The sequence below is a fragment of the Heterodontus francisci genome, chromosome 23 (assembly GCF_036365525.1).
Source record: "Heterodontus francisci isolate sHetFra1 chromosome 23, sHetFra1.hap1, whole genome shotgun sequence".
NCBI classification, from domain to species: domain Eukaryota; kingdom Metazoa; phylum Chordata; class Chondrichthyes; order Heterodontiformes; family Heterodontidae; genus Heterodontus; species Heterodontus francisci.
Window position 1 is genome coordinate 54,821,022 of NC_090393.1, and position 19,431 is coordinate 54,840,452.

General features: G+C 42.5%; 1 gene segment (V, D, J or C); it reads right to left on the reverse strand.

Annotated features, from left to right (window-relative positions):
* Positions 1-1,626: 1,626 nt before the first annotated feature.
* LOC137383013 (immunoglobulin lambda variable 5-45-like) lies at positions 1,627-5,291 on the reverse strand. The segment is given in 3 exon segments: positions 1,627-1,949; positions 4,723-5,073; positions 5,206-5,291. Coding segments are annotated over 3 exon segments (651 nt in total).
* Between the last annotated feature and the right edge of the window lie 14,140 nt (positions 5,292-19,431).

Genomic DNA, 19,431 nt, shown 5'->3' on the forward strand with positions numbered 1-19,431 from the left:
GTGCTCCCTGTTTTCTCTGTCCCTCCCTTTTTAAATAGTGGGGTGACATTTGCTACCTTTCAATCTGCAGGAACCATTCCAGAAACTAATGAATTTTAGAAGATGATCACCAATGCATCCACTATCTCCATAGCTACCTCTTTCAACACTCTGGGATGTAGAACATGAGGTCCAAGGGACTTATCAACCTTCAGCCCCATTAATTTCTCCAATACAACCTTCTTACTAATACTAATTTCCTTCAATTCCTCATTCCCCCTAATCCTTTGGATCTCTAATTCTGGGAGATTTCTTGTATCTTCCACAGTGAAGACAGACACAAAGTAATCATTTAGCTTCTCTGCCATTTCTCTCCTCCCCATTATATTCTCCAATAGATACCTCTCATGGCCGTTTGCAGTGCTAAGACAGAACTTTGTTACTAATAATTCATATTTATACAAATTAGCAAACAGGGAAAGCTGAACTGAATTATAGTAGTTCTGCATTTGGAACTCTCTCAGCTGTATCTCTTTTTCTAAACTTATATGTACCAGATGGTTCCAGTTCAGTTAGTTTAACATCCTTTAAGCCTGCGTTTTGACATGGTTTCGATGAGTTCATTCATGTACTTTTCTATTATCCTGAAACTAGTTTTTTCCATCGTAACATTAATAATGCTCGCGACATTCGACCATAATGTATTCTGCTCATATCAAGTTATCCAAATTTAGCAGTTATCTACGTACTTCTAACATTCCACAGCGTTACCTTTGGTTCGTTAACCTTTTTGCGCAAAGCAGAATATTTATACTGTTCGTGTTCTCATGCGTCTGACTAATGCAATTATTAAGGATTCAAAATAATCTCTAAGTTGTGGATGTTTCATCCGATCATGCAGCATCAATTCTGAGACGGTCTTTAATAAATTGAATGGGGGGAAATTGCAGGGCTGTGCCAGAAAGCCGAGGAGTAGGACTAACTGGAAAGATTTTTCTCCTAGCCGGCGCAAACCCGACGGGCTGAATGTCATTCTGCCGTGCGGTATCAGTCTTCTCTTTTCAATTCAGTTCATATTCTCATTCTACTGGAACTCTGATTAATCTTTATCCTTTTCAACGAGTATGATACAACGTTATTTGGTATTTATATGGTTTCTCAATGAGGTCACTCGGAATAAGGAAGAACATTAACCGCAATCACATACAATGTAGTTCAATCAATCTACAAATGAAATTTAGACAAAATAGCATTTCATACGTTATATTATTTCGACCCATCATCTATTCGTTCTGGAAAATGTTTATTTCCTTCCAAGAGTTTGGCAGTTTTATGTAAATTTGCAATAGGTTAGGAAGAATGGGTCCTTGCGTTTTTGACGTTTAGAAATGGTCGTACATTCGGAAAGACATTATCTGTGACATTGGAGTAATCATTGTATTACACTGCAATGACACAGAGCAGGGATGATGACTGCAGAGTCGGCGCACTCTCACGCGTTGGACCCAGTGAAACCAAGGCAACAAACGAGCTGCGCATTATTTTTAACTTTACAGCAATTGAAACAAAATATCTAACTTCAAATTCGAATTTTGTTCAATGAAAGTTTATTCACGAGAAAAGAGACGATTACATAAGGTTCTTACATCAGATACAACTGGATCTCGCGATGCTTGTTTTAAGCGGCTTTGCCTGAGTCTCATGTTTAACCACACAGGACTAAAGCTCGTGTGAGTTCCACTCTGGGGCTGGCAGAGTCAGATAACTGCTCACACTGAACGTGTTGTCCGTCTCCTGCTGGATCCGACTGGTCTCAACACCATTCCCTCTCACACTGTCATCTACAATCCACTCAATCTCCACGACTCCCGGGTTAAACCCGCTCACCAAACACACCAGGGTTGCCGTGTTCTTTGTTGTGATTTGATCTGCTGAAGGTGGAAGGACAGAGACCGAGGGGCCTCGCGGATCTAGAAAGAAAAGTAGAAACAACGTGTAAAGATCTACTCTAAAATCGATGTGAAAAGTCGAAATTCAACGTTTTACTCTTTATTTTTTTAATTTGATATCACTTAAGAGGTTACGCTGAGAAATTGATAGCTTCCTTTAGCTAGTCATATAGGGGACATAGATCAAGAAAACATTATAACCAATTGAAGAAAATCCGAGGGTTCTGTACAGCTAGAAAAGGAAATCTGAAAGTTTAATTACTCTTACTTGGATCAAGTCCTGAAGCTTGGAGGTTTGCTTTCTTTAAATTTCCTTTTAATGTGTTGTCCGAACTTACGACGAATATTTCGATGCAAGTTTAAGAACGCTCAACTGCGCCAACTTTCTTGGTTGTTGCATAGAATTTACAGCACAGAAATAGGCCATTCACCCCAACTGGTATATGCCAATGTTTATGCTCCACACAAGTCTACCCAACACTGCTTCATCTATCCCTATCTGTACATCTTTCTATCCCTATCCCTCCCATGTACTTATCTAGCTCCCCCTTAAAGGTATTACGCTATTCCCCTCAGCTGCCTCATGTGATGCATTTTACCCACTCTCTGGGTAAAGAACTTTGTCCTGGATTTATTCGTGACTATGAAATATTTACAGCCCTCTGGTTTTGGATTACCACGCAAATGGAATTTTCTTTTCTACTTCTACACTATCAAACCCACTCATACGTTTACAGACCTCTATTAGGTCTCGCATCAGCCTTCGTTTTTATAGAGAAAAGAGCCCCAGTCTGTGTAAACTTTCCGCGTTTATTCAGCCTTTTCAGTCAGCTACAATTTGGGTGCTGGGACTTCTCTCGCACCCGGGCAGAGTCAATCTAGAGTCGTTGTTGGGTGTAAACGCTGCCAGTATTTCAGCTTTTCGTTGCCTGTTCACGCAAGGAACCGTCTTCTGCAGAAAACTCAGCTGTTTCTGTTTGTTTATACTAAAAAGAATAACGAACAGCATTATATAGCACCTCATCAGGTCTCACATATATGACTTTGAAGCACAGTGATAGTAAGCGTAAACAAAGCAAGAAGCTACTAATACCAAACCGTTTCTTTCGAGGCAATGTTTAATGTAGAGGTGGAGGTATGAGCTATGTTTTCTGCTGTTTCACGAATAATGCAACGGGTTCATCAACATCCACTTGAACAGGAATGTGGGACTCTGTTCCTGGCGTCATCCAAAGGAAGGCACTGCTGAAAGTGCTCCACCCACTACATATCACTATTTCCTCTTGTCAGGACTCCATAAAACAAGGAAGCAAGATCTTAAAACTAGAGCTAGGCCATTAAAGAGTGAAATCGGGAAGCATTTTTTCGCACAAATAGTATTGGAAATCTGAAACTGAACCCCGAATCGTTGTGCCTGTTCGGTAAATTTAGATTTTCGAGACTGAGATCGATAGATCTTTGTACGGTAAGGGTATCAAGGGATAGGGACCAAAGGCGGATAAAATTAGTCATGGTACATATTAGGCATGATCAATTGATTGGTGGAAGTAGCTCCAGGGGTTCAATCGCATTCTCCTGCTTCTAGTTCCGATGTAACTCCTGGGAAAAGGGCTTAAACCCAAAGTTTTCTGATCCAGACATGAGAAAGTTACCGCCTGAGGCAAACCAAGGACAGACTTGTAAATTACTCGTTTAAAATTGTTTTTGAAATTTACCTCATAGCAGAGAAATCTTGAATGGCAGAATTTATCATTGTTACAGTATGTAGCTAAATATTCCAATTACAATACCCTTCGAGTCTTTCGGGTTATTTAAATGGTTTTACCTTCTCTACTGACATAAATAAATACATTTTAGAAGCAGGAACAATTATTCTATTGCTGATCCCGTGGTAGTATTGATACACAATGAAGCAGATTCGAAGGTACTGAATCTACCAGACCATCCATAATGTCGGCGTGGGATCAAACACCGATGATTATTGCAATAAGCATTCAAAAATAAAGTTGGAAAAGGAGCGTCAGGTCTTTGTTTTCATGCACATTCAGGTACATTCAGCTAACTTGGGTAGACAAAACAGCAAAAAACGTGTGGCTAAATCCGGGAAACCTCTGGAAAATTTATCCGGAACTCTTGAAGGCATTCAGGCAAGTCCCCAGAGATCAGTTACCCAGGACGCATCATTTGACCTAATGAAGTTCATCTCTGTCCAACCAATATTTCCCATTTCCAGTAAAAACATAGAACTGTACAAGAGAAAAAAACGTCCGTCTCCACCCATAAGATCTTTCCAAAGGCAACAAATCACTCATCCCATTTTTTATCCCTGGTAACATCAATATCCCTGTAATTCGGGGATTACAAAATATTTCATGATAACGTCTTCACTTAATGTGTTTTTTTTACAACTCTGCACGGGTCATTAAGCGCAGCTGAACCAGTCACAAGTATGAACTATTTTTAATACCGTCTGATACAGATTGACCAATGCTTTATGAAATACATTTCGAACCAGCAAGGCATTGTGATTGAATTGGTGCAGGCTCAATTGCACCCAGGACAAAATAATTATTCAGAAGCTTTCGGAACTTCACCCATATTATTGTAAATATTATACGACAGTTTCTTGAGCATTTGGCAAACAGAATAGAAGCGCGCATTCCTCTAAATACCAGGAGAGAATGGGAGAATTATCAATATATGTTCGAACTCATTTCACTACAAGTGGATTAAGCTGAAACGTGAAAACTCGTACTTCAAGAATCCCCGTTGTACATAGCAAAACATTACTTACTGCCCAGATTCAGTTTAGTTCCTTTCCCGAAAGTGAATTCCCCAGCACTGGAATCCCAGGCAACACAATAATAGTCAGCGGTATCCCCGGATTGTACATCGGTGATGGTTAAATGCATAACGTTGCTCGACGTGTTCCTGGATCCAGTGAATCGATCAGGAATCCCCGAACCCCTGGTGGAATCATAGTCCCGCCAAACAAAGACAGGGGCACTGCCGGGTTTCTGCCAGTACCAGCTCGTGTAGTAGGTGCCCATGCTGCCTCCGGATATGGTGCAAGTGATTTTAACGGTTTTTCCCTGTGAAGTTGACATAGACGCTGGCTGAGTTAGTACAGTACCCGCGTTGGTACCTAGTGAAAAGATAAGTGACTTCAGTAAAACCCTGGAAAGTAATTGTAATTCAGATCCGTCCAACTCAAGTACCGCACCCGATCAGCGTAAATACAAAGAGATGTAAAAGACGTTTACAGTTCCATACTTACATTGCAAACAGAGCATCAGGGCGGTAAGAACACGAAGCCACTCACTCATTTTGGGGATTTTTTTTATCAAGGTCAGAACAAAGTGTTTCCCTACTCGAACCTAATGATCGGCACCTTCTAAATCTCTCCTTAAGAACATTTAAACAGGAGAATATCAGGTCACCTTTATTATTTATGCAAATTTATACACGTTGCGGCAGTTCATTGGATCCTTGGAATTGGTCTGATTGACGTTTTCATACAGCGAATTTTAGCCAACATTTTTTAAATGCTAGACTTATTCATTACATGGGGACGTTGAACGAGTTCGTATGAAACTCCACTGGCTGCTATTTAACAGAAATATTACACTACTTAAAATGACGGTAAATTGAATTTCATTCAAACCTGAAAGGGAGATATAGCAAAACCATACAGTGCAATTTGACCCAATGCGTCTTTGAAGAATTGACTATTGTTCATTTGAGAGGTCAAACTGCAGTGATTCAGCCACTGCACTAAAGCAACACTACGTTGTCAGCAGAGTGTGAATATCGCACATCTCCTTATTCTTCTATGAACATAAGCTTTAGTGATTTCAAATTTCTTCTATTTTCAAAATTCATTGTCTCAAACAACTCCTTTTGAAATTCCAATAAAGTCAACAAACGATACTCGATAATATTACGTAAAATAGTTCACCCAAAGTAGTTGTTAATACTGCAGCTTTTTATTTCATGTTTTAATGACCAGAATTTTGTTTTAGAGAAATAACGGCATCATCGCTCAGCGGGTAAATTCTGTTACCCGTGCACCCAGCAGGCGACTGAAAGTGCTGATGTCACATTTTCTCAGCGGCAGGACCAGAAGCGGAGAGGCTGCCCGCTTCAAGGAGATGGGCAGCCGATTAACATCGTTGAAGACCCAAGAAGGGGCCATTTTAATGTGCCGTTGGTGACCACCCACCAGGTGGGGAGGCCACCAGCGAAGTGGAGGCGGCCTCCCAGTGGCATCTTGCGGGGACGAGGGAGTGGTAGCAGGCTTCACGAGTATCTTTTACCATCCGAGCAAGCAGACAGTTTAATATCTCATCCGAAAGACGGTACCTCTGAGCTGAGACTTCAGAGCTGCCGGCCCTCTGATTTGGTTGGTAGCATCAGGAGCCTGCCCAGGCTGAACAGATCCCACTACCTGCGAAGTGGGGCGTAGGTGGTGGCATAGTGGTAATGTCACTGGACTAGTAATGCAGAGGTACACTACAGCCTGCCGGACTGAACATTGAGTTCAATAATTTCAGAGCATCACAGCCCCCCATTTTACTTTTATCTTTAGTCATTTTTTCTTTTTTGCATTTTTTACAATTTTTTTTTGTTTATTTCATTTCATCTTAGTTTGTTCAGTTTGCTTACTCACTGTTTTTTTTCATGTTTGAACTTGCTGCTGTTCAATCTTCAGTCCGTTAACACCCGATCTGTTCCGAAGAAGGGTCACTGACCGGAAACGTTAACTCTGCTTCTCTTTTCACAGATGCTGCCAGACCTGCTGAGTAGTTCCAGCATTTCTTGTTTTTATTCCCGATCTGTACTAATGCTTTGTCTTTCAACACACCATTAACATATTGTTTGCCTTTGCTCCATGACCTATTGGTCAGCTATGTGGCCTTGTCCAATCTACACCTTGTTATCTCTTGCCCCCCCCCTCCCCCACCCCCGCCTCACTTGCTTATAACCTTTGACATTTCTAATATTTGCTACTTCCGAAGAAGGGTCACTGACCCGAAACGTTAACTCAGCTTTTCTTTCCACAGATGCTGCCAGACCTGCTGAGTGGTTCCAGCATTTCTTGTTTTTATTTCATATTTCCAGCATCCGCAGTATTTTGCTTTTATTATAGTAATCCAGAGGCCCTGGCTAATGCTCTGGGTTCAAATCCCACCATGGCAGATGGTGAAATCTGAATTCAATTGATTAAAAATCTGGAATTAAAAGCGTGTCTATTGGTGATCATGAAACCATTGTCAGTTGTTGTAAAAATTCACTTTAGGGAAGGAAATCTGCCATCCTTACCTCATCTGGCTTACATGTGACTCTTAAATGCCCTCTGAAATGGCCTAGCAAGCTATTCAGTAGAAGGGCAGTTAGGGATGGGTAATAAATGCTGGCCAAGCCAGCAAACAAATAACCTGATTTTAAATAAATAAAAAGTAACAAAAAAATTATGCAAACGCTTTTATTAATAGTGGTGTACACTTGTCAGTTTCTTCGTAAATTAAATACTTTTAACGTTTAAAACTTTTAATAAGTGCCCATTAGTGCCTTTGTGCTTAATTGTAAGAGCTATATCAAAAGGCCACAATCAGGTGCAATTAGCATTAACTTGCCATTCTCCTTATACAATAGGCTGAAACCTCCCGTGCCAGTCTAGGCCCCACAAACTGTGCTGTTTCTCAGAAATCCCCTATGTGCTCTGCGCAGAGGAGTTTCCTATACAGGCTGCTCTTGTACACCCTCCACTTCCTCACCCACATCAGCCATCAGGACACGCTGTGGCATTGCACCCTGCCATCCGGAGGAGGTGGGGGACCTTTGTGGGTGGCTCTCCACTTGGTTATCCTCCCTTTGTACATCGGGGATTTGGCATGGAGGGTGTTGCATGTGGCGGTCCCGTGCACTAGAATGTTAAGTCGTATCACAGCCTCCCAGGCCGCCAATAATTTGTGAGGCCTGGAGGAGTCCTTGTTTCATATATGTATATATATATATAGAGAGAGAGAGAGAGAGAGAGAGAGATGTTGCAGTGTCTCTCGCTATTTGAGGGGGCTGCTCCTCAATTTCTGGCTGCACTTCTGTCCCACACCCAATGCAGAAGGGAGTGGGCACATTGGAGGACCTCCTCATTGGACTGCACCTGGGCCTGGCCGCAGTGGCCATCAAACGGTCCAGGCAATGGGGGATTGAGGGGGTTGTTCAGCCTCACTGCTTGTCTCTCTTCCTTGGCTATTTTCGTGCCCAGGTGTCCTTGGAGAGGGACCACATGGTGTCCGCCGCTATATTTGAGGCCTTCTGTGACCAGTGGGCACTGGGGAGACTGGAGTGCATCATCACACCTGGTTTGGTCACTGATTAGCTAAGTTTCCTTTAAGGTTTTTGGATTTTTTTACAATGTATTAGTGGTGCCAGTTTCAGAGGGGGCACTTAATTCCTTTTTATTAACAACCTCTCGGTTGGTCCAAAAGAGGTATGTAATGAGCTGAATCCTTGTGGCAAGGGCCGTAGTCCCAGTGCAGGAGCGGCTACCGCTTGGGTTGGGAGCTGACTTGTGATCGCAATTCGGTGGTGGCCGGCCAATTAACTGCCGGGAGACGCAGGGGCCATCCACACAGGCCGCGGTGATGGCGTGAGGTCACGCTGCTGGAAGTGCTGGTATCTCATTTTCTCAGCGGCAGGACCGGAAGCGGAGAGGCTATCTTCTTCAAGCAGCTGGGCAGCCGATTAACAGAATTGAAGACCCAAGTAGGGGCCATTTTAATGTGCCTTTGGTGATCACCCACCACGTGGGGAGGCCACCAGCGAAATGGAGGCGGCCTGTCAGTGAATTCTTGCGGGGGCGGGGGAGTGGTGGTAGGCTGCATGGGGATCTATTCCCTTCCGAGCGAGCAGTCAGTGCCTCGGTTTAATGTCTCATCTGAACGACAGCACCTCTGAGCTGAGGCTTCAGAGCTGCCGGCCCTTTGATTTGGCTGGTAGCATCAGGAGCCTGCCAGGTTGTAGTAAAATTGCTGAACAGGTTCTGCTGCCGGCAAGTGCGGGCTGAGAACCTACTTTTTAACTGCTATGTTGCGGTCCCGATGCCTGTGGTGAAACTCAGGGATTAGTCCTCCGCATTACAGGATGGCATCCCATCCTCTAGTCTCCATGAACTTCAGCTCCTCCAAAACATTTTCTGCAAATATCCTAATAGTACTAAGTCCTGCTCAGTCAGCCTAATCCTCACTGACCTATTTTGTCTCCCAGTTCCCTTACGCATCTGATTTAAAGTTATGATTCTTGTGGTTAAATGCATCCAGGCTTCTGCCTTATTCATCCCTGTAACCCCTTCGAGGCTTACAGCTCCACTTTAGCTCCCTATTCCTCTGATGCCAGTGTTTTGTGCATCTCATATTCCCATTACCCTTGGGCGAGCTTTTAGCCATCGAAGTTCCACTCACTGGAACTCCTCCTTTTACCCTTCATCCTCGCAACTCCTCTTTCTCGTCTTGAAACGCACCTCTTTGACCAAGCTTCTTAATCATCTCTCCTCTTTGGCTCTGTATCCAATTTCTCATCATGTCTTGAAAATTGTACCATTTTAAAGATGCTGCATAAATGCAAGTTATTGTTGTTTTATATTGCAGTCCAGAGATTCGATCTGTATCACTCGGAAGTGACTTACATGTTGTTTGATTCAATTGGGCCAATCTGACACTCTGACTGGTGAAGGTGGACAGATGAAAGAACTTCTCTGAAACTTCCTGTATAGCAGAGAATTTGGTGTAGAAAAACATCCTACCTACTGATAACCTGTGAAAGATGTCAGTAAAATATAATATGATATATATATATTTTTTTTTAAAATGATATTTCATGGGATGTGGGCATCGCTGGCAAAGCCAGCATATGTTGCCCATCCCACTGAATGGCTTGCTAAGCCATTTCAGAGGGCAGTTAAGGTTCGACTGCATTGCTGTGGTTTTGGAGACATATGTAGGTCAGACCAGGTAAGGGCAGCATATTGCCTTCCCTAAAAGACATATTTGTTCCCGTATATTTTCAAAGGATGTTAAATGTCAGAGGTTTAAAGCCAGCATTCAGACAGCTAAGGCTTGCTCTACTGTGATGTTTCACCACTTAAGAAGTCTAGTCCATTGTATTGTCAAGAAAACACGATATGCCAAATGAGAAATATTAATTCGTCAGTCGGAAACTTACATTAGACTTTTAGTGGAGAAAATCTTACAGTTAATTTTTTTTAAAACTGGCAGCCAAGATGGCCACCGCAATTTGCATCTGAAACACCTTTGTACATTCCAACACGCAACTGGAGACAGAAGTCTGAGAAGCCCTGGACCCAGAACAATGGCTTGCTCTAAGTAATTGTATTAGCTGGAATTGCTTCATTATCACGACATTCAAGGCAATTCTAACACATTGACTTTGAAAGAGAAACTATTCCAAGTGTAAATATTGGCTTCCTGGGGCCTGTGGCACCAATCCTGAATAAACTGAATATCTAGGAATACACTGAAGGGTCATGTGACCGTCTGCCCGTCTCTGAAAAAAATGGGAGATTTGTTAAAAACAAGGGACAAACAGTAACTGAGTGTGCAGCAGCAGAAAAGGCTGTGTGCTCCCTTTCTCTCTCTCCTGAAAACATCAAGTTTAAAAACTGTCTACGACTGTGGACCCTCCAAGCCTACAGACTGCTACAGACAGAGACCAGGGGAAGAGAGCCACTTACAAGACCACCTCCAAGAAAACCCTGAGCCAAACGGGCCAGTGCACTTTTAACAGCCAAAGACTTCAATAATACAACTCCAGCTGGAAGGCCACCGAATCATCCAACCTCAGACTATGTATTTAACTTTTATTTATTCCAGACTTTAATGCAACCACAAAATCTACTTTTCCCTCTGTATTCTACTTGTATATGGTTCTCCTGTGAATGTGCCGCGAATGTGTAGCGTATTTTTTTTAGATCAGGTTTAGATGGTTAAGTATAATGAACTCGCGTCTTTCTTGTTTAAACTCAAGAAACCCTGTTCGATTGGTTCTTTCATGATCACATTAAAGGTAGAAGGTAAAAAGAAACTCACTGAGGTGGTAAGCACAACCACTGTTTAAAAAAGGAATAACCCTGTTGCGGTCAAATAAAAGGAAGAGCAAGTTAGGCGACTGTCACCTCCTCCTCACCTGGCTGTAACGGTATGTTTAGATGTCGCAGAGGCGAAGACCTGGGGGAGGATAGGAATGTATGTCAACTGCTACGTGTATTCATGTTGAGTAGTGTTCAATTATTTATTTAACATTAAATAAATGTGTAGGTTGGTTTACCCTTTGAGCTTATCCAGGTAAACCTATTTTCATCGGCCTACAAGAAGATTAGGATATCACGCCAGTAGTAGTGCAAGGAAGCAATGCTCAATCCTTGGGCCACATTTCATTTTCCTCGATACTGAGCAAGGAAAGACACATAGTTTACTGGAGGAAGGCTGATCCGTACATGGGTGTTGTCATTGGCATTGATTGCAACTGGTATGTGTAATGTGTAAAAAAAAAGCAAAAGGCAACAAGCAACAGGCCGAACATTGCAGATCGCCGTGCGACAATCCATCATACCCTCCAAGTGACCAATCAACAGCGCCATAAAAAGTCACTGAGTGACTTCTCCCCTCCCGGGATACCACGCAATGTGAAGATATGCAAGCGGGCTGAATTTGATACGTAAATATATGTTTAAAAAGAATAAAAATACAAAAAAGAACAAATTCAGAAAAAAATACCAAGTACAGCACAATTCACATCTTCACCTACAAAATGTTTGGTGCAAAATGCCGATTCGCGTGTTTTTTTTCCCCCCAATTGATTTCTTCAGTCGTTTACACACTGTAAAAACAAGTGGCGGAAAAAGATGGTAATTATAGAAGGATGCAAGTCGAGGCCCAGTGTAGAGTGCGATGGAGATATTGAATAACGTCAGTGAGATTCGACGATTATCTCTACACCAATGAGATCACCCGCAATCAACCTCGATTTATCTGTGTTGAACATGATCCATTATTGCCACGTCGGAGTTACCATATTTCACCGAATGCGGCTCTGTGAAGTGTGGCAGTGATTGTCCCAGGTTTCGCTCTTGTGAACGCTGGGCGTCGCTCAGTCAACCTAATGGCACTATGGTGAAATCTTGTACTGATAACATATTTTCAGGAGTCCGGACCATGTCAGGGTCCCGAACCTGCTCAAGTCTGCAGTGTGCACTCCAGCCCGATCTCCCAGGATACGGCTTCCTAATTGGCCGCCCCGGACCCGCTGTCCAATTAAGGGTGGCGGGAGAGTTGGTGGCGGGACCGTTCCTGAGACCGCAGGTCCAATCAGAGGGCTTGAACCTGGGGACGGCCAGCAGCCCCAATGGGAGAGTTGGGAGTTGCTAAGGCCGAAATGTGAGCGTCAGGCCACCTTAAAATGGAAGAATCTTCGGAAGCTTAAATAAATTCCAAAAAAAGTCCCAATGCCGGTCGGGCATTGGAGTAGAGAAGAAACCTCTTCGGAGAATTTATTTCGGCCATAGGTGTGGCCTTTTAACCCCGGGGCCCTGACAAAAAGAACAAAGAACAAAGAACAGTACAGCACAGGAACAGGCCATTCGGCCCTCCAAGCCTGCGCCGATCTTGATGCCTGCCTAAACTAACACCTTCTGCACTTCCGGGGCTTATATCCCTCTATTCCCTTCCTATTCATGTATTTGTCAAGATGTCTCTTAAACGTCGCTGTCGTATCTGCTTCCACCACCTCCCCTGGCAGCAAGTTCCAGGCACTCACCACCCTCTGTGTAAGGAACGTGCCTCGCACGTCCCCTCTAAACATTGCCCCTCGCACCTTAAACCTATGTCCCCTAGTAACTGACTCTTCCACCCTGGGAAAAAGCTTCTGACTATCCACTCTGTCCATGCCGCTCATAACTGTGTAAACCTCTATCATGTCGCCCCTCCACCTCCGTCGTTCGAGTGAAAACAATCCGAGTTTTTCCAACCTCTCCTCATAGCTAATGCCCTCCAGACCAGGCAACATCCTGGTAAACCTCCTCTGTACCCTCTCCAAAGCCTCCACGTCCTTCTGGTAGTGTGGTGACCAGAATTGCACGCAATATTCTAAGTGTGGCCTAACGAAGGTTCTGTACAGCTGCAACATGACTTGCCAATTTTTATACTCTATGCCCCGACCGATGAAGGCAAGCATGCTGTATGCCTTCTTGACTACTTTATCCACCTGCATTGCCACTTTCAGTGACCTGTGGACCTGTACGCCCAGATCTCTCTGCCTGTCAATACTCCTAAGGGTTCTGCCATTTACTGCATACCTCCCACCTGCATTAGACCTCCCAAAATGCATTACCTCACATTTGTCTGGATTAAACTCCATCTGCCATTTCTCCACCCAAGTCGCCAACCGATCTATATCCTGCTGTATCCTCTGACAATCCTCATCATTATCCGCAACTCCACCAACCTTTGTGTTGTCCGCAAACTTACTAATCAGAAAAGCTACATTTTCCTCCAAATCATTTATATTTACTGCAAACAGCAAAGGTCCCAGCACTGATCCCTGCGGAACACCACTAGTCACATTCCTCAATTCAGAAAAACACCCATCCACTGATACCCTCTGTCTTCTATGACCGAGCCAGTTCTGTATCCATCTTGCCAGCTCACCTCTGATCCTATGTGACTTCACCTTTTGTACCAGTCTGCCATGCGGGACCTTGTCAAAGGCTTTACTAAAGTCCATATAGATAACATCCACTGCCCTTCTTTCATCAATCATCTTCGTCACTTCATCAAAAAACTATATCAAATTAGTAAGACACGACCTCCCCTTCACAAAACCATGCTGTCTCTCGCTAATAAGTTCGTTTGTTTCCAAATGGGAGTAAATCCTGTCCCGAATAATCCTCTCTAATAGTTTCCCTATCACTGACGTAAGGCTCACCAGCCTATAATTTCCTGGATTATCCTTGCCACCCTTCTTAAACAAAGGAACAACATTGGCTATTCGCCAGTCCTCTGACACCTCACCTGTAACCAATGAGGATGCAAAGATTTCTGTCAAGGCCCCAGCAATTTCCTCCCTTGGCTCCCTCAGTATTCTAGGGTAGATCCCATCAGGTCCTGGGGACTTGTCTACCTTAATGCTTTGCAAGACACCCAACCCCTCCTCCTTTTTGATAATGAGATGACTGAGACTATCTGCACTCCCTTCCCTAGGCTCATCATCCACCAAGTCATTCTCTTTTGTGAATACTGATGCAAAGTACTCATTTAGCACCTCGCCCATTTCCTCTGGCTCCACACATAGATTCCCTTCTCTGTCCTTGAGTGGGCCAACCCTTTCCCTGGTTACCCTCTTGCTCTTTATATACGTATAAAAAGCCTTGGGATTTTCCTTAATCCTGTTTGCCAATAACGTTTCATGACCTCTTTTAGCCGTCCTAACTCCTTGCTTAAGTTCCTTCCCACTGTCTTTATATTCCTCAAGTGCTTCGTCTGTTCCTAGCCTTCCAGCCCTTACAAATGCTTCCTTTTTCTTTTTGACTAGGCTCACAATATCCTGCGTTATCCAAGCTTCCCGAAACTTGCCAAACTTGTCTTTCTTCCTCACAGGAACATGCTGGTCCTGGATTCTAATCAGCTGACGTTTGAAAGACTCCCACATGTCAGATGTTGATTTACCCTCAAACAGCCGCCCCCAATCTAAATTCCTGTCTATGAGGCATGTAGCCTCCAGCTCCGATGGCCCCTCCACCCGGCCCAAACTACTGCCAAGAGAGCGCTTCCACGGAGCTTCCAGGCTCTGTAGTCAGCAGGAGTGCACTCTGACGGTGGATGATCCCAGTGGAGTCCTCCCCGTCCTCCCCATTAGTTACTTAATTGATCATTATTGACTAGCTGCAGCTGCCAGGTGAGGAGCTGCTGCCGATGTTCACCTGCTTCCGACATGATTGCTGGGACGTGGGAATGTTTTGGAGTGCAACTCGACTCCGCTATCTCTGATCATTCTCCCAGTCCCGCCTAAAAACCCGCCTCAACCTCGGACCGGGAAAATTCCACCTGATAGCTTGGTTTCTCCCTCCACGATTGCTGCCGGACCTGCTGAGTATCTTTATTTAAGATTTCCAACATTTGCAACTTGTTGGATGGGGTTGAGCGGCCGACTTACGGTGCTATGTTTCTCTTGGGAGAAATTTATTTACACAGGGAGTAGTGAGAATGTGGAACTCACTGTCACATGGAATAGCTGAAACAGATAGCACTGTTGCAGTAAAGGGGAGGTTTTTTGCATGCATGAGGGAGGAAGGGATAGAGACATATAAGGGCAAGGTGATTAAAAAGTAATGAGTTGGGGGAGGCTCTTGTGGACTATGAACATGGCACTGACCATTTGGGTCGAATGGCTTGTTTCTGTGCTACGTATTCCAGGTAATTTTATGTAATGATAAGCCATTTAAAATGCCACGCATTCATGCCAAGTTTGAGCATCTTTATCAAACCTAACCTTCTTCGCTCGAAGGCGAGCAACCCCAACTTTTCGTATCTCTCCACATATTTGAAGGCGCTCATCTCTGGTATCATTCTTGTACATCTCTTCTGTGCCCTTTTCATGGCCTTGACATCCTCTGTAAAGTGTTCTTCCCAGAATTGAACACAATACTTCATCTGAGGCCTAACCGGTGATTTCTTACAACAAGACTGATACTAACCCTACATGTTTCTGCGCGTTGACGGAGGCATTAAGATTTCCCCAGTCATGTCTAATAAAATATGTAGCAGTAAGCAGTGTTTCCTGCCATTCTTTTTCCAAACCTGCCTAAATGGGTATACTTCCATTTAGTTCCGATTCCTGAAAACCAGTTGAACAAAACTCTGACGAGAATCAAGGGTTGGGCCCTTCTGGTGTACAGTGAATGGGTGGCAAGGTTGAATTGCGAGTGCTTGCCGAAAGTGTGAGGAATATGAAGCCCGATTTGTGAGGTTCATTGATTCCGTTATAAATGTTTCAGGTTTCCATTGGAAATCTCCCTCGTTGTTTCCTTGTTGTTACACAGAATGAGTACTGCTGTAAAGTGCAAAAGGTAAATTCTCCTCTTTAACTAATCGTCATGAATTACAACTTGTCAGTGCTGTTCTGCGTGAACAAAGACAAGGGATTCCTCATAGTCTCACGATACCACTTCCTATGGACATATCGCTGCATGCAATGATCATGCAGGAGGAGAGAATCAGCGCAGAGTTCAGCAAGGCAGCTTCAGGCAGCATTTAAGAAGGATGCATGCAACCAGATCTTACTCTATATGAGAAACTTTACGAGGAGCTCTGCATAAGTAAAGCTCTGCATACTTAAAGAGGTAATAGGGCAACTCTGTAAATGGGCCTACAGCCATGTTCATCTACTCACTTTGATCGCTCAGGAGCTATGGAGGTAATTACCGCCCTCAATTTTTATATCATAAAATATTTCTGACATGCTTGAGGAATCTCTGTAATGTCACCCAGGTATTATTATGGGCCTTTTATTCGTTGAGTTGTTGGCAAATACATTACTTTAGGAATCATAGCAAGGCAGAAGCAAGTTAGGGCCATGTACTTTTCTAGGGCTGTTGTTTCCCTAAATACTGCAATCGATGGCATGTATGATGCTTTATAAACTCTCACAAAAAGCCCCTTCAACTACATCAGCAGGAGGCGCTCCATACCCCATGTAGTAATTTCAATCTTTCCAATTTCCTAATGTCGTCAATTATCAAATCAATAAGGATCGACTGCAACCAATATGGTGGGTATGTTGAGTTTACTCGGGACAATTTCATATCTAACATTATTGTACAGACTCCCATGGGTCTGAGTAACCACTGAACCATTCTTGGGACCTTCCGTTATCACGGGGTAAGATCTTATTCCCTCATCCCACGTCTCATTTTGTTCTTTACTACTCCTTCTTTCTCTAGCCCATGAGTGGGATGATCTGCACAGAATCTACTTAACCTAATTTTCAGAGCTTGGTTTCCTCTTTTGACAACCCCAGATGACTGTGGGTGGTGAGAAATATGGAATTCGTGTTAAGTCCCATAATCTGTTGTAGTTTGGTTTTAAAAAAACATTAAAATGTGGTCCCTGATCGCTATTGACTTGAATTGGCTCTCCCACCTGCAGATCACTTCACACAATAATATGCCTTATTCTTTTGCATGAGTGCTGCTAATTCTAAGTAACTGGTATGTTGTAAGTATATATGTTTCAAGCAACAGATCGTGCATGGACGTAAAGCATTCTCCAGCTCTTCCTTTAATTGTATCCATCTTGAGGATCATTCTTGCTAAGTATTATTTCCCTCTAGCCCTCCATTGTCCCAATCCAAATTCTGTGTCCCTCCGAACTTTCATTTTACTCCCTCTAACTAATAGCAGTGTGTTTTATTCTATTCTGATTATCTTAAAGTCAGTTTCTCTAGAGAGTGTGTCAATCCCTTGATGATTTAAAATTTGTCTCACTCTACTAGCCACATTAACCATTTCATTTCATGCTGTTGTCAAGTAACTGAGCATGTCTGAGACCCGTTCTTCAGTGCAAAATTACCATGAATTTCTGCGTGTTAGTTGCTTCACAGTTAATAAATTACGTCTGCACACTTCCACCAGTATCCCAATACCATGCCACACATGCCATCTAATGCAAGCCATTTGTGGACTTTGAGGTGATCTTTATCAAGGGATCAGGGGTAGACTGTCTGAAGATCTTTGCTTTTCTACCCCTGCATGGTCCCAATGCCTCGGATTGTGGCCAGACTGTCAAATGAGGTTTTCGTAAACAGGTCACCGGCAAGGATGCAATTATTTCCAAGAGACAGTTGTCATTTTACAATTCCTAACTATACTTTCCTGAATATCACTAAAATATACATTGATACCCGACTGATCTATTGCATTGAATTATACCCAGGGTGATTTATTTCAATTCCCATTCGGTTCTGTGCTTTTCCTGTCTATCTTCTATCCATTGGTTACCATTCTATCTCATTCATGAGCCTTGGAGGAACTTTACTGTATAATACAATAATCTCATAATATTTTTAAAACAGAAATTAAACCTTTCCACGTGCCCCAACAGATTTTCTTTATTTGCTCATTATTTTAGATGACATTAATTTCCCAAACATAACCAGTTTTATTGTACCAGACATTCTTTTCATTTGAAAATTTTCCCAAAATCAAATAGCAGTGTGATTAGACTGACAGCTTTTGTCAATGATCAATTTTATTTTCCCCCCAAACAAAACTTTATTTCTTGATACTCAGGAACTACCCTAGATTTTTTATTAGTTTCTTTTTTTTTTAATGAAAATTTGATTATCCCATTAAACATCAGGTAACTTTTCCGTTCTCAACTGCTTGAAACACAAACTCATATCAATTTATATTAGCAATTCCAATCTCAGAAACAATGATGCCCAGGCTTGTTGGTTTTACATGGTATTTTTCCATTAGCGACAAAGTTTCTTGTTCGTTTGGAGGTGGCTTCCATATCTCCCCTTCTCGAGCACTTTGCCTGGAAAAATAACAGATGGCCTTAGTGGGTTACGGTCAAGTCTTTGAAAGGCAAACCCTTAGTCCAAATCATCACTCTGTTGTGACATTTGATGCCTGCAGATAAGTTCTTAAATTCTTAAAACTGTTGGATCTTTTGCTGTGGTATCAGGTATTCATGTGAACCTGGAAATCATGGTCACCTGTTTAAAAAGAAAGCAAAGAATCTATTGTGGTTCTGCTTAAGAGCCCAGTGCGTTCATGTATCCAACCATATCTACCAATTTAGAAACTTAACATTTAATGATGCCTAATATATAAACTTGCATTGAGCAATACATAAGTGGCTGTGTGGTGAATTTAAAAACAAACGGCTGTCAACGAAAAAGGTTAATTTATCCGCTTATTTGCAAGAGGGCAGAGCAGAACATTCTCAGATGCACACAATTGCATCAGTTTACGTATTTTTAAAACAACTTTCCCAATTGAAAAGAAATAAACTCAATTTTGATTAAAAAGACGTTAAAACAGCAGAAATCATTAATAACATTATTAAGTTTAAAACGTTGTCATCAGGGAAGACAGCATTTTAGATTAAATTCCAATTGTTTTAAGCTCTTGTAAAATAATTTTTAAAGGGAATTCCAACCCATAATTTTTCATTACAACCAGGACGATTAAGCAAGCAGAATATCCCGAAATGAACCAAATTCCAATTCAAATCATTAGAAGTTTAAGAAATTCAAAACTGCCAATTTTATATGTGGAAATATCATGGCAAGAGCTAAAGACTCCCACATAATTTGAAATAATAAACAGAATGTCACCGTGGTCGCATTGTAAGTTAGTTGTTCATATTTAACAAGGTAGATAACCTCAGTAATCCCAATTTAATTCATATCAATTTTTTTTATC